At 45.3% G+C, this 15,795-nt stretch overlaps 1 protein-coding gene across 4 annotated transcripts; it reads left to right on the top strand.

The window, feature by feature from the left end:
- Positions 1-8,583: 8,583 nt before the first annotated feature.
- Positions 8,584-14,499, top strand: LOC309396793 (zinc finger protein 574-like). 4 transcript variants are annotated; one of them, XM_081962237.1, is made up of 3 exons: positions 8,584-8,735; positions 9,418-9,539; positions 11,083-14,499. In XM_081962237.1, the coding sequence occupies exon 3, from the start codon at positions 11,106-11,108 to the stop codon at positions 13,800-13,802; it is 2,697 nt and encodes an 898-aa protein (XP_081818363.1). In that variant the 5' UTR covers positions 8,584-8,735; positions 9,418-9,539; positions 11,083-11,105; the 3' UTR covers positions 13,803-14,499. The 4 variants fall into 4 exon arrangements, with proteins under 4 accessions (XP_081818363.1, XP_081818364.1, XP_081818362.1 ...); XM_081962238.1 differs by having other exon boundaries at positions 8,664-8,747; XM_081962236.1 differs by lacking the exon at positions 8,584-8,735 and adding an exon at positions 8,738-8,782.
- The last annotated feature ends 1,296 nt before the right edge of the window (positions 14,500-15,795 follow it).

Below are 15,795 nucleotides of genomic sequence, written 5' to 3'. Positions count from 1 at the left end.
AACCTCATTTTATCTCCTGCTTTTGCTGTGCTCTAACGTTCAGGTGGGTTTGAGATAACAAAAGAAAAAAAATACTGTGAAACTTTCCAAAACAGAAACAAATCAACAACAACAACAACAAAACACCCCAGGAAACACCTAGTTTAAAAGACTTGACTTGAAAAAAAGAAAAGTTTTCATCCCATTCTGTGCGTGAGTGAGAGAGAACTGCCAAGTATTTATTCAGATTTCAGTTATGGTATAATGGTGGACATCTGAGGGGGAAAAAAAAACATTGGAGAGAAATATTTCTCTTGTTTTCTCTCTCTTTCTCTCTCTCTCTCTCTCTCATGTGCTACTGAACGTGTTTCTAGGTGGAATGTAACTGTTTTAGTGATCTTTGTTATTTTCCTTTCCTTTTTACTTTTTTGGGGGGGTATCTATTTTTTTTTAATAGAGAAAATTCTATGTTCCGCTTTATCGCTTCTTACTGTATTAAGAAAAAAAGACAAAAAACAAACGCTAAAGGTTTGCAACAAAAAAAAGATAAAAAGGGAAAAAAGGAAACAAAAAACAAAACAAAAAAAATACCAAAAACCAAAATGTGTTTTTTTTTATTTAAAAAAAAAAAGAATTGATTCTAGACCAAAAATGACCCTATCTCCATGCATGGAGCTGAGTGGTGGTTGAATGGCGTGGAGGGAAAGATTTTATAGGGCAAGTAAGGATGTTGGGAAGTAGGTTAGATTGCTGTCAATCTGGAGATGAGGAGGAGGAACAGCTTTTTCAGAAAGATGAAAAAAGGGGGTGGCTGATAATTGCTCCCTCTTTTAGCCTTCAAAAACCAGCCAAATGTTTGACCGAAATGAGACAGAAGAAAATATACATAAACAGGTTGTAGATAGGATGATGCCCCTTTTGAAGGTTAGCTTTAGCTTTAGGAAAGATGTGGGAGAGACATCTAAACCACGGGGACATCACTATCTCCCCTTCCAAATTGCTGATTATATAAGACGTGAAACGTAAAACTAATTTTGCTATAGGGATGCTTGAGGTTGATGGATCCAGAGCAAGACGGCCTGATCGTTAGTTTTAAATTGGCCGATTTTATTGATTGGTCAAAGGCCATAAGCAACTGTACCTCTCTAGTCCACATACTTCTTCAACTGGCTGGTTTTAAAAAGAAGAAGATGCTTGAAAAATAGCTGCATCTCTCTGTTCTGCTGAGCTCCCCACTCCTAGGAGTTTTAGAAAGAGGAAGGAAATAAAGTAAAACCAAAGCTGTCAAACCAAATATTTGCTCACATGCCTCCGTGCCAGTGCCTGTCCCAGGGTTGGGGGAGGGCACGAGGGAGGGAGACAGGCTAACCACCCCCCTCCCTCTCCTTACAGTGCCAAGACATCCACCACAAGGCTCTTTGGAGATAGCCCGCCATATACCTCATATACTTTAATGATAAACCAAATAGAAAAGCTTTATTAAGGGTGTGTGCCGTACAGGTCTGTTTTGGGGCGGTGGGGGATCGGGCGCAGCATTCCTCTCGCCCCATGGAGGGAAATCAGTAGGACAGCCCAGGTCCAATGAAATCTGATCTATTGTAAGCTTCTAGGGTTCCAGGGGATACGTTTCATCTGGAAAAGGACGACGACGTGGTTAGGATGGAACCGTGACAAGGACTGAAGACTGCATCCACAAAGACATGAGAGAGAAGGACAAAAAAATTAAAAAGACACGCCAGGGGCTGGACATTAAGGGCCTCGCTTTCCCCGATGTAACTGGCACTTTGTACATCAGGGTTAAATTGGAGGATAGCTGGAATTCAGCTGTGATGCAAGAGCATTTTTTTGTATCGAAAGTTGAAGCTGGGCTTTTTGTTTCTTGTTGGACGCGAATCTCCTTTAGAAACCTTGACTGGGACCACGTTCGGGTCTGATTGGGAGGTCTTCCTCTGCCTTCCGTTGAACTGGCTTCTCCAGGTTGCTCTCTTATCAACTCTGACCGGTGTTGAGGTTAATGTGAAAAAGGGAATCTCGTTGATATGCCCAGGAAGGTCGGTCAGTTTGATAGCGCCTAGAGGAGTGGATCAAATGGGCTGGCCTTTTGCATGAAGGATGCTGCACTAGAACCCAGTTTCTTGTCGACACCACCCCAACATGACTGGCCTGTTGCTGTAGCCGACCTGGGAGCAGTGGGGAAATCGTGTGATAACTTTGCCAAAGGTAGTTAGTTCCTAGTATTCATTTTTTTTTTAAATTTTTAATCTTCCGGGGTCTGATCCTGTCTTGTTAATTTATTTGTAACTGTGGGGCTTAGAAGTGACTTGAAAAAAAATGATGATGATGATGATGATGATAATGTAACAAATATTCTGAGTGCTTTTTAAATTTGTTCTTTCATTTGGTTCTGTCGTGGTTTTGTGTTTTTTTTCCCTGTCTTTTTTTAAAATTAAAAACAAAAAACAAAATAAAAATCTTGCAACCAAAGATGAGTTGAAAAGAAGTTGAGAATCTGTTATGGTGACTCATTCGTGGCACAGAACTTGCAGACCACAGGAGGAAAGGAAAAAAATGTGGATCAGCAACCTGGCACCTGAAAACAGTGTTCTCCCTGCTGCTGCGTCTTCGCCACCCAATTAGGCTCCAAAGATATAACTGGAAGATAACGTAATCTACAGCCAATTGCTTTCTTTGCCTTCTAAAATAAGGGCAAAGGTAGTCCTTGACTTTTAACCATAATTGAGACTCTTGCTAAGTTAAATAAGTTGTGCCTATTTCACGACCTTTTTTTTGCTATGGTCATTAAGCAAATCATTCGAAGCACAGTCATAAAAGGAATCTAGAAGCCCCCGTTGACTTTGCTTTTCAGAGGCGGGCAGTGAAGTTCACAACTGTCATAAATCCATGCCAGTTGTCAAGGGCCTGAATTTCGATCATGTGACCACAGGGATGCTGTAATGGTTGTAAGGACAAGGACTGGGCGTCTCTCTTCTTCAGTACTGTCATAACTGAACAGTAGCTAAATGAATGGTTGTAAGTTGAGGACTACTTGCATACTGTATATTGCGATTGACCACTTCCATTACTGTGACGCATCTTTTCATGGGAACAATGGCGCTTATAACGTCTCCACATTCCAATTATGGTCACTTGTCCAAAACTGTTCTGGACCCCTATTCTAAAAGATCAAAAGTATTGGGGGGGGGGGGAGGGAAAGGCTGCCAATCTGACCTCCCATAATTGACTGTTGACGTTCTCCGTTGCTGTGCTGCTCTATCCAAAGGTTCTCATTAAGCCATTGGCAGCATTGCCCCTAATCCTTTGCGTGACGTTTCTTTCCTTTTTTGGCTGCAAAACCAACGGAGGATAGATAGCGGAGCTGAAGGGTGGAGGCTGGCTTGGCACTCCTGTATTGGGTACCAGGCGAGAGAGGGCTCTTTGGCTATTCTAAGTTCTTGCAACAGCTGTAGTGGGACAAGGGTGTACCTTAACAAAGGGGCCTCAGCATTTAGGCTATAACAACTGTGGCTTTGTACAAATGTCCAGAAAAAGAATTTAAAATTTTAGAAGGACAGCTGTTGGCCACAAAAGAAAACAGAGATAGAAATAAAATTATTGTCTACATTCTTGGTTATTTTTCCAGATATTTCAGATTGGATCTGAAGGGAACAAGTTTGTAAAATGTGTCCTTTTATATATAAAAACAGGCCAAATCATTTTTCTAAATCTCTACCAAATTCTATACCCAAGTCAAATTTCCATTTTGGCATATGGATGCCATGTTGGTATATGATAAATTCAAAAGTTGTTTAACAAGCACCACGGTAGCATTTTAACTGTTTAACTGTTTAGAGGGCTCTCTAAACAGGTTTTGTAATTCACCATCTCACCCAGTTCTAAATCATTTGTCATAAATTACATATCCTGGTTTCTAGAAACCCAAATTGTGGTTGCTGGATTTTATATGTTATATTGTAGACAGTTCCCAGACTGTTTCAAGAACTGGGGAGTATTAAATGATCCAGTTTGGTGTAGTAGTTAAAGGCATCAGGAAGCCAGGAGACTGTGAGTTCTAGTGCTAGAACTAACCAGTAGCCCTCTCTCAGCCCTAGGAAGGAGGCAATGGCTAACCAGTTCCAAAAAATCTTTCCAAGAAAACCAATTGCCGGGAGTCAAAATTGACTCAAAGGCAGTGTGTGTGTGTGTGTGTGTGTGTTAAAATCATGTGCATACTTCACTACTTATGCCCTTATATTAACTTTTTAAAAATGTCCTTTATGCAAGCGTACAAGTGGATTTGTACAAAATTAAGGCAGAGCTTTCTATATACAGCATAGACATTTTTTTCTGTCTCTTGTAGGAAAGATTGTGCTGAACAATCATCTTTTCAATCCCACGTCTAACTCTAGCTGCAGTTTCAGTGGTTTCCAGAGCCTCCATCTGACCTTTGAGGGCATAACAAAGGCTTTCATATTATTCCTGACCTACCATCTTTTTGGTCACTCGCCTTTTAAAGAAAAACCCAGTTAGTGACTCTGCTAAATCTTTACATGGCAGTGTTTTATAAGCTTTTTTTCTTTTTAAATCTTTTACAGTAAGCTCCAATTGTAGCATTGGCATTTGTAGTATGAATTAAATACCAAGGATTAGTCTGTGTTTAATTTTAAAAGTTTCTTCCTTAGATAGCTAGCCTTTTTCTTGTTTTATTGCTTAGATAGAGATTAGCAATTCATTGTTTATCTATTAGTCAATTTCTCTTTCCTGCTGAGGGTTGGGGATTAATAACTGGCTTCCTTTAACCCCCACCCCCCCACCTTTATTGTGAAAAGGCAGTTTTTCATTATAAAACAAAGAGGAAAAAATAAGAGAAACAAGTAATTAAAGCTGCCATCTCCCCCCTTTGTGGAGAGCAGAAGCACTCTAATTAAGTGGTAAATCACCACTAATCCCTCAACAAACTGATCAGAAGAGCAATGAAACAGGAACAACCTGCAAGGGGGAAATTTAATTGCAGGGAACCTTTGCTGAACTGTGCTTGCAGATGAGCAAACATTAAAAAAAAGGATCTCATCTCTATGGAGCAGCATTAGGAGGTTAACACGATAACAATTTTAAATCTTGTACAACAGAGGTCCCCAACTCCTGGCCCATGGACTGGCACTGGTCCGCAGCATGCAGAAACCAGGCGTTGCAAACAACCGAAGCCCCATCAAATAGGATGCAGGCGGCACACAAAATCAGCCCCCCTCCTGTCCTCTGGAAAAACTTCTCTCCACGAAAGTGGTACCCAAAAGGTTGGGGGTATGTAGTCATTTTTAATTCAACCCGAAACTGGCTGTAAAAGCAACCCAGGTGAGACGTTTTCCCCAAGTGTGTCTGCCCAGGAGGACTTTGGGGTTCAACTGCCTGGCTTCAAAAGAGAATTTCTAACACAGTTTCCTATCATTTCTGCCAATTCACTTTCTTTGATTTCAATTAAGTAATACTCAGTGTCTCAGTATCTGTAAATTCTAATTACCAGAAAGAACTACTGAATCCTACCAGACGGACAGTGATCAGGTGCCACACTTTCATGCTGGACACACCTGACATTGCTTTACTGGCTGCTGTCTGGTTAGGGGGCAATTTCAAACAAACAGTCCTAGTGGCTCATGGAGAAGCTGTTACTATTTTGTGTTCTTATGCTCTGGAGGCAGATCGGATGTAAACTAGTGGACCCTATCCCCGGTTCAGCGGCCCGACGCCAGGTCACAGCCCCTTGGAAACCGGGCCGTACAAGCAGTGGGCAAGCACATGAGTGCACAAAGCTGCATTCACGCTATCGATACGCATGTGTGCAAAACCATCGCCTCCCCCCCCCCTTTTGCCGCCATTGCCATCTGCAGAGGTTGGAGACTGCTGATTAAGTGCAAGCAATCACTCTCTATTTCATCTCCTGCCCCACCACCAAATAAGACCTACCGTAGATGCATTTAGGATCTGTTTGAGATTGAGAACATGGGGAGACACACATTTTGAATCAGTATGCAAATAGGGACAGATGATCAAGTGCATCACTCACCATAAAAGCACTCGAAGAGAAAAATGGATTTCGGAGGGAAAGGAGTCAACACCGTCACACCCGGTGCATGTAATTTGCAAGTTATTCATAAATCCTCTGCACCCGATATGCTTTTTTTGTAGATGGTTCTCACCAACAGAGGATTAACGGGTTGGGTTGTGTATCAGGAGGCCAAGGCGCTAGAGAAGCTGGCGAGGACCATGGTAGACAAGCCTCCTTATCCGTTCAGCCAACAAATTCTAAGTCCGCTGTAACATAGCAGTTGCATGCATATCTTGCTGTTACTGTTTTTCTAGAGGCTGGCTTGTGAATGAGGTGGGAAATAGGGTATGTGATAGACAAATTCTCCAGTGAAACAATCTACAACCAGGGAGGAATGCACAGGAAATTTCATTCCACTGGATTGTGAAGCATATAATGAGAGCATAGAAATAAGGTTGCTGTGTCCGAAATTGATGTTTCCTGTGGTTTCTGAAGTGCTATGCTGGCTTGCTAATGGAGATTTGTAACTGGAATGTGTGTATTTAGCAGCAGAGTCACAGTAGTGTGATGGTGTGGTAGACCGCAGTGCCAGGAGGACAAGTTGGAGCATGCATCATCTATACCAGGAGTGAGTGAGAGTTAACACACTGATAATGACAATGTGTGTGTAGGTCCAACTTCTGTTCCACATTACTATTTTAATGCTACATATTTGCAATAACAAATGTCAGTCTCCACCTATAGTCACCTGATCCAAAATTAAAAGATGCTCGCATCTTTAATATTTATACAGAAGTGAGAACATTTTTTCCCCAAAAATATGAACAATGAAGGATTGACTATTCCTACTCAAGAAAGAACAAAAATATAGATGGATGGATTGGATCAAAAGAAAGATGTTAATAGCTAACCAGCAAAGTTTCAATAAGTGGAAATTTTCTCACCAACTCAATCAGAAGTAGCCGCAAGATTGGGGTTAAAAAAGTCAGAATGGTGGCCATGACGATGCACCCAAATCCCAAAACTATCAAGAAGTAGGGGAGTGAATCTAGTATCTAGGTGCCCAGGGCCTTTTTGAAACAAGGTGGATGGCAAATAAACTTAAGAAATATATTAATATAGCTGATTGGCAAGAAACAACTGCAAAGTATCTCTTTCTCTGCCTTAGAAGGTCTGCAATTAGTACGACAACCTCATGGTGTTTCTTCCCCAAGGCAGTTCTTTGGATCTCCCTTCCTAATCTTTCCTTCTCTAAACAGTCCCTTTGCTTATTTTCCTTCCATCTTCTTCTTTTTTGGTAAAGGTAAAGGTTCCCCTCGCACATATGCGCTAGTCGTTCCTGACTCTAGGGGGCGGTGCTCATTTCCGTTTCAAAGCCGAAGAGCCAGCGCTGTCCGAAGACATCTTCGTGGTCATGTGGCCGGCATGACTAAACGACGAAGGCGCACCGAACGCTGTTCCCTTCCCACCAAAGGTGGTTCCTATTTTTCTACTTGCATTATTACATGCTTTCGAACAGCTAGGTTGGCAAAAGCTGGGACAAGTAACGGGAGCTCACTCGGTTACACGGCACTAGGGATTCGAACCACCGAACTGCCGACCTTTCTGATCGACAGGCTCAGCATCTTAGCCGCTGAGCCACAACGTCTCTTCTTAAGAGCGAGCTTTTTTTCCTCCCTTCATCTTCTCTTTCACCGATCATTTTTCTTTCCTCTTTTGGTTGCTTCAACATCTTTCTCATGATGCCTATCAAGAAGACCTCAGATGGGTGATTGGGCGGGCAACCAAGCTGGGAGAAAAAAATATTGTAGAGGAATCTCTCTTCCTTTCCTTCTCTCTGTTCCTCCAAATTCAGAGGCGCACAACATCTTCCCAAGGACCCTCTTGAATCTTCCTTCCTTTCCCCCCCCAAGTTCAGATCTGCAGCTGGAGAACATGAGGGGAAACATCCTGCCGAAAGGTCTTCTTTATGGAATTTATCTTCTTTCCTTCAAGATGGCGTTTCTCAAGATTGGCAACCTGAAGACGCGCAGACTTCAACCCCCAGAATTTTCCAAGGCAGCACAGTACAGATGTAGCGATTCATCTGTTCATTATTCAAGATCTGTTTACCTTGCACCAATTTTATTCTTGTATTTTATATTTTATATCATATATAGTATACCCTATGTTGTAATGCTTCTGAGACGAATAAACAAGTTCATAAATCATAATAAAACATTGTTTGAAGCATGAAGGCGTCAAGAGGTCTGAGGAGAATTTCTGAGACGAAATAAATTTCCTAAATGAATATACATACACATACATACACACACACACACACACACACATATCCCAATCGTTGCTCCCATCGCTGAGGGAGCCGTTAGCCCCTTCACACTTTCCCAGCACTTTGGTTCGGTCCAACTGCCCCTCTCGTTCCCCTTTTTATATGCCTCCCCTTCCCGCCTGCTCACGTTGGTACAGCCCAGCCGGCCGGTTCCCTCGCTTTTCCTTTTCGCCCCGCCCCCTTTCTCAAGGGGAAAGGGAGCCGCCCGGCTCGAGCCTCGTCGCGACGTCATTGTGACGTCGCCCTATGCGAATCCCGACGGCTTCGGGCAAGGGCTCGCGCGCCGCGCACCAAGGGGGCCGCCGATTGGCCGGCGGTTGAGTAACCCGCCTCCGGATTGGCTGCGCCCTATCACCCAATAGAGAGACGGTTTGCTCGACCAGGAGGGTGAGAGAGAAGGTTGGGCTGTGGGGGACAGAAGGGAGGGAAAAAAGGTGAGGGGAGGGGGACTGGGGGAGAGCGCCCCTAGTGCAGGGGGGAGCTAAAGGGGGAGGGAGACAAGAGGGAGGCTGGAGCCCTCCCCTCCCTTATGGGGGGGGAGCGGCGGAGCAGATGGGCCGCCACCCCCTCCCGCCGGGGTGGGGGAGGGGAGCCCGGAGCGCGCAACGTGAGAGGATGTGAGAGATAATTGGGGATCGGGAAAGGTGTGCTCTCCTCCCAACTTGCAATGCTGTGGGAGGGGGGGGCCTCCTGGCGCATGGGAGGGGCTGACCTCCGTGGGGGTGGGGTGAAAAAGAGGGTGTGTATTGGGGGGGAGGGATGCGATGGGGGGGGTGCTGCATCTGAGCATCCCTAGAATTTTCCCTGCCAGAAATGGGGGGGGGGCTCCATTGAATGGGATCTGGGGGGAGTGGGTCTTCTTGGTTGCAGAGGAAGCAGGGAGGTTTGTCTGGAAAAGTGGGGGTGAAGGGGGCGCCTGAGGTGGGACTTCTGCCTCACCCTGTAGCTCAAGATTTAAAGGCTTGAAGGAGGAGTGGGGCCCCTTCTTCCTGAGGGGTGGGTGGGTCAGAACCTGGGACCTTGAGGTGGATGAAATGATCTGCAACCTTCTCTGCTGTCTTCTTTGTAGCCTTTTTAACGCCAAGCTTTCAGAAAAGGATCTTCTGCTCCGAACCGCCGTGCATGTGGCTGACAGAGGCCAGACTGGATGAGTTTCTGAGGCCTAAAGGTCCTTGGATTTAGGCCTGCAAGGTATGTGAGAGAAAACTAGATAAACTGTATTGGTTAAACCACATTGGAGCATTGGGCATGGTGCCTGGGAATTGTTCTTTACAAGGGCATAGAGAAGTTGAAGTGGGCTGCCAGAGAATTGCTATTAAGTTGATAAGGATCTGGAAACCAACGTTAAAAAGGAATTGGGTTGGTTTGTTTGGAAGAAAATATTACAGTAAGGGGAGATGAGGTAGTGGTGAACAAATATTTTAAAGGATGCAATGTCCAAGAAAATAAGAATAGGAGAAAGACTGGGGGGGGGGGTTGACATTAGATTCTGAAATTCGAGATAATTTCTGTGTTGTAAGAAGGGTTTAGAAAAGTTAGTCTACTCCAGAGCAGTGCTAGGGATCTCCTTGTTAGCAGCTGTGAAATGGGGATTCCCATTTGCCTGAGATCATTTAATAACTTTCTCTTCAGGTTATTATTTTCTGAGGCTAGAGAAAATAAAGGCAGAAGAGGGGAGGAGAGAACCTTGTCCATTGAAATGGAGCTATTTAAATTCATTTGCCAATTTAGAAATTTCCTTTTGCAGCTTTGTGCTATCCCTCCATGAGTTTTTATCATCCTGAATAATTTAGTACCATACTGAAATCGGATTGGCATTCAAATGGTTTGTTTACTTGGTGCCATGAATATTTATTTTGTAATGTTTTATTTGCTTTATGCTTCATGATGTACACAAGTTACTTAGTGAGATGGGTGGCTGTAGAAATCAAATAAATATTGTGGGAGAATCCCAAACTAAAGAACAATATGTTTAATGAGAGTGAGAGAGACAGTGTTGGTCTCAGTAGATAATATGGGAGAAGGCAGACAAATTATCTGAACAGGAATCAATGTTCTCTTTTCTTAATTGCATGGTTATTTTCTGAAAGTCCTTGTTGTTACAAAGAAGTGACTTCTTTAATATTTAATATTTCATATCCTGAAGCAATAATGAATAGAAGTAAGCCTTCAAACCTAATCAAATAAACCAAACAACCCTTTCAAACAAACTAGGTAATAATTTACATTTTCTTTTTTAACCAACATGCAGCCTGTAGTTGATTGATGAAGACTAGAATTCTGTACACCCTTATTTGACAGTAATCTCCAGTGGGAAGTCCACATTGGATGGTGCTGCTTGCAATTTTTGTTTACAGCACAAATTTCTTGCTGCAGAATTTGCCAATGAGATTTTGACTGTCTGTTTCATGATAGGTATAATGTAGGAGAGAGATGTTACTCGTTCCAAAAAAAATTGGTTATTAATTGAACAGAAAGCTTTATTGTTTTGTTTAAAAAGGATAGATTCCTTTATCACAGCACTTTGCAATTCTGTCGGAAAAGAATGCTTCTGAGTAGCTTCCTGCCACCCATGGAGTTGATAGTGCTTGCATTACAAATGGCCCTTTTAAAAGATCTGAGGGCGCTTTTAAAATAACATAAGTGTTTGTTCTCATCAATCAAACAGATGTTCCAAGCACAGTCTCAACCAATCAGCTCCCTAATTTTTTCCCCTCTCTCTTTCTCTTCCCAGTACACTGGGAGCCATCTTTCGTGATGGCCGAATCAGCGGAAGAAACTCTGTTGTATGTAGAGCACCGCTATGTCTGCTCAGAGTGCAGCCAGCAGTTTAGTTCCTTAGAGGATGCTTTGGTGCACCAGCAGAGCCACATGTGCTCCCAGGAGCAGCAGTATGAAGTAGTTGGGTTGGCAGAAGCCGGGTTGATGGCAGGTGGCGAGACTGGTCTTTATCAAGCAGTGACTGTGCAGGAAAGCCAGTACCAATGTTTGGAGTGTGGACAGATTCTCATGTCTCCAAGTCAGTTGCTTGAACATCAGGAGATGCACTTGAAGATGGTTACTCATGAACAAGAACCTTTGGTCAAGCCTCTGAGTTCCAGTCAAATCCACTACGAGTGTATAGAATGCAAAGCCATGTTTACCAGTCAGGATGTGTGGCTTGCCCACCGTCAGACCCACCGCAAGCCGCCAGAAGCAGCTGCAGCTGCTCCTCCTCCTCCTCCACCACCACCACCACCACCTCCTCCTCCTCAGAGCCAGGCCCTTGTAAACCTGGAACATTCCTACCGTAAGCCAGAGGAAGGAGGGGATTCCTGTGGAACTGTGCAGTTATTGCTCTACGAGTGTGGCGAGTGTTTCCAGCTGTTCCAGTCAACCACAGACTTCCTAGAGCATCAGGCCTCACATCAAGTGATCCAGCCAACCCCAGGGGCACAGATTAGGGAGTTGCCTGCTTCTTGCCCTGCCGAGCCAAAAGAGTTATTGCCGCCAAATGTAATGGGCATACAAAACGGGGCTGTGCCGGCACAAATCCAGACTAGCGTCACAGCCACAGATCACAGTTACGAACTAAAAAACAACCCTGGGGAGCAGCCACCCCGTAAAGCGAAGCAGGCCGTGAAGGAGTATTTGTGCACCGAGTGTGACCAGCTCTTTCCATCAGCCCACAAGCTGCAGCTGCACATGAGGAGTCACCGGCAGGGTGCCTTCAAATGCCCACTTTGTAGCAAGGTGCTGCCATCTCCAGCTGCTCTCGAGAAACATCGGGAGGAGCACAGTGGCGAGTCCCGCTTCCTCTGTGTGGAATGCGGCTTGGGCTTTGGCACTGAGGCGGTGCTGCTCTCCCATCGGCGCACCCATTCGTCAAACCCCATGTACCGCTGCACCTGTGGCAAGAGTTTCATCAACATGACCAAGTTTCTCTATCATCGGCGCTCCCACAGCGCCAATTCAGCACAGATCTACGAATTGCCTTCCTCTCCCCCTGAGGACCAGCCCCTCGAGGAAGAGCCCCCAGAAGCCTCAGAGCAACCGGAAGACAAGCAAGAAATCGTCCCTCTGGCCCTCATTTGTTCGGTGGGCAGCAGCGTCGCCTCCATGGAGGGCGGTGCCCAGGAGAAAAAATCTGTGGAGTTTCAGTGCCAGATATGTAGCAAGGCCTTCCCCAAGCAGACCCAGCTGTCGCGCCATCAGCGCTTTGCCCACAAGATGGAGCGCCGCCACAAATGCTTGACGTGCGGCAAGATGTTCAAGAAGAAGTCCCACATGCGCAACCATCTCTTGACGCACACAGGGGAAAGGCCGTACCACTGCAAGGAGTGTGGCAAAAGCTTCAATTCCCCGGCCAATTTGCAGCGCCACCGCTTGACGCACACGGGCGAGCGTCCCTACCGCTGTGACATCTGCCAAAAGTGCTTCACGCAGTCGTCCACGCTGCAGCAGCACCTCCTGGTGCATAGTCGCCACTATCCTTACAAATGCCAGGAGTGCGGCAGTGTCTTCCACCGGCCTTACCGCCTGCTTATGCACCGCTATCACCACACCGGGGAGTATCCCTACAAGTGCCAGACCTGTGGCCGTTCTTTCTTGCTTCGCCGTCTGCTGGAGGTTCACCAGTTGAGTCACACTGGCCAGCAGCCGCATCGCTGCACCTCCGGCTGTGGGGCTGCCTTTGTCACAGCCGAGCAGCTGAAGGAACACAAGTGTGGCAAGATGAGTCGCCACTTCGAGTGTTCCGTGTGCGGCAAGAAGGTTGGCTCAACGGTGCAGCTGAGGGCCCACGAACGGCTGCACGGGGACATCCAGATCCCTGAAGGGGTCGAGGAGGAGCTACCGGTGTTGGAACCACCCCCGCCCCGTCCCCGCCGCCCCGCCTGCCCGAAGGCCTTTGAGTGCAGTGACTGCAAGAAATTGTTCAGCACAGAGACGTCCCTCCAGGTCCACCGCCGCATCCACACCGGGGAGCGTCCCTACCCTTGCCCGGATTGCGGGAAGGCCTTCCGGCAGTCCACCCACCTCAAGGATCATCGGCGCTTGCACACCGGGGAGAAGCCCTTTAAATGTGAAGAGTGTGGGAAAGCCTTTACGATCGCGGTGCGGTTGGCCGAGCACAAGCGCATCCACACAGGGGAACGCCCCTACCACTGCGATGCTTGCGGGAAGGCCTACCGCTCCTTCTCCAACCTCTGGAAGCATCGTAAAATGCACCAGCAGCAGCGGCTGCAGCACGAGCAAGAAGTCATGGCTGAGGCCGTGGCTGCCGCTGCGGCCGCCACAGCCGCCGCAACAGCAACATCCTCAGCCTCGGTGGTCTCGAGCGAACCCGTCTATGGCAACACGGTGGCCATTATGGAAACCATCCCCGTAGTGGAGACCATTGAGATCTACCCAACAGATGGAGGTGTTCACTTTGAGAATATCCAGGTGGAAAATGTCCAGATTGGGGGTGTTTGAGTCAGGCTGGGGGGAGCGAAGAGGGGCAGCTGGTCTCTTGAGGTGGACTGAGAGCTGCTGCTCTTTGGCTCCCCCTTGGCAGGCCCAGGTGTTTGCCGAAATGGCTCCTCCTCCTCTCCTCACTTCTGCTGCTCTCTGCATTCCTGGAATGTGATCGCATCCTTTTATTTTCCCACCTGTTCTGTAAATGAGCCAGGTGTCGCTTTGCCCCACCCACTTCCCACTGAGGTAGCCGTACTGATGGCTGGGCACACTCCATGCCATCCTGTGGTCTGATGCTTCCCTTCCCTTCTGGTTGGCATTGGGCTGTTTTTTCTCCCTTCTCAGCAGAACGAACGGATTGCCTCTTCCGACTTGGGCAACCTTTGACCCTTGCAAGGCCCATGGCAGCCTTCTCTACAGTTGAGTCCTTTTAATGCTATTTTTTGGTGTGTTGGGGTGGGGGGTGGGGGGGGGGTGTTGTTGTTGTTGATCCTCTTCTTGCTTGGGATCGAACTGGGTTGTAAATGCCTCTTGAATCTGCTCTGTTCACTATGGGATTCGCTCCCTGTTTTGCTGTTGGTTTCCTGCTCTCAAGATATCCTTCATGATCCATGATACAAATTATTATAATTATTTTGTTTCTTGCTAACTGGGCTCATTCCCATGGCCGTGGGAGCATTTTGTTATTTCATATGAAAATAAAATAGAAATGAAAGCACTTGTGATTATTTCCCCCCTCCAATTCAGCACTGTATAGGTTTTATTTTTTTTCTGGTTTGGGAAGAAGTTCCCGGTGTGAGTGAAATGTGGTAATGAAGAACAAATAAGGGTGAATATAAAAAGAAACTACCAACTTTTGAGTTAATTTGGTAATCATCTATGTTAACTGATCACCTAAATTTTCCCAGACACACATATTTATCTGATTAGTTACTTGACGAGAAATGCTTCATTACATAGGGAAGTGTGCCTGATTAACTGATTATTTTAAATGCATAGCATTTTGAAACACATTTTCCTCCACCTTCCTCTTGAAAGATAGTGCCTGTCATAACATTTATTTAAACAGGAGGAAATCCTTGGTTGAGATTAATCAAATAAAAGATTTCCAGCTGCAGAAATTTCATGCAGCCCCAATATATGCTTTTTTAAAGAATATAACAATAAACAAAAACTGTCATTAACTTTGAGAAGGAAATAATAACACTAAAGCGTGTCACAAAATTTTGAATGAAACAATCTATCCACCACCACCACTTTCCTGATATAATCGGCTCAAATGTTAATTAGCTAGCCAAAAAGTCTTGACTTTAACAGAAAGTACAGAGGTGTGACAAATGTAAAGCTATGTCTAGTTGTTGTGAAGGTTTTTTTTTTTAAGAGTGGCAAAAGGTTTGTTGTGAATGCACCTTGAAGGGCCTTCCTTATTTATTTGGGGAGGAGGGCAGTTTGGCATCACGTCCACTAGGTGGGTCTGTAGACCAGAATTTTCTCCTTGAATTTGACTAAGAAGAAACCTGCTTCCAATATTAGTCCCCCTGAGTGGCCCAGAAAAGATTAAAAGCAGGACAGGCATGGCCAGGTGCCTTTTCCCAATGGCACCAACTTTGAATGTGGGAATTTCATTTGGAATATAATTACCGTTCATGCTATTTATTGTCCCACTGAAAATTCCAACACCATAATCACTCCTAAAGAAAATGGAAATATACGGGCCCTGATTGAAATGGGATACAAAGAGAAAGTTTAAATTAGAAACGCTCAGCCATACTTTAAGTAAGATGAAATGGATCCTGAGAGGCTAAATAAAAGTCCAAAATACAACCAGAAACCTGTTTTTTTTTTACAACCTAATATTTTCGGGAGAATTGCTCTAGGTTGCAAAGCAATTTTGGTTACTGTCAGTTAAATCCTGGCTCCCTTTCTCCAATTTTCCCTCTGTCTAATCTAGATTTCCAGCCTTACCATTCCTCCTGCGTCTCACTACGGAAGCAAACAAATCCCAGCTGCA

The sequence above is a fragment of the Natrix helvetica genome (genome assembly GCF_964273705.1).
Source record: "Natrix helvetica genome assembly, chromosome: 9".
Lineage (NCBI taxonomy): Eukaryota > Metazoa > Chordata > Lepidosauria > Squamata > Natricidae > Natrix > Natrix helvetica.
Note: the sequence above shows the minus strand (reverse complement) of the source record. Positions and strands in the feature narration are given on the sequence as shown.

Bases quoted from the DNA above. Each gene is read 5' to 3' on its own strand.
- LOC309396793 (XM_081962237.1), top strand. From the start codon at position 11,106: ATGGCCGAATCAGCGGAAGAAACTCTGTTGTATGTAGAGCACCGCTAT.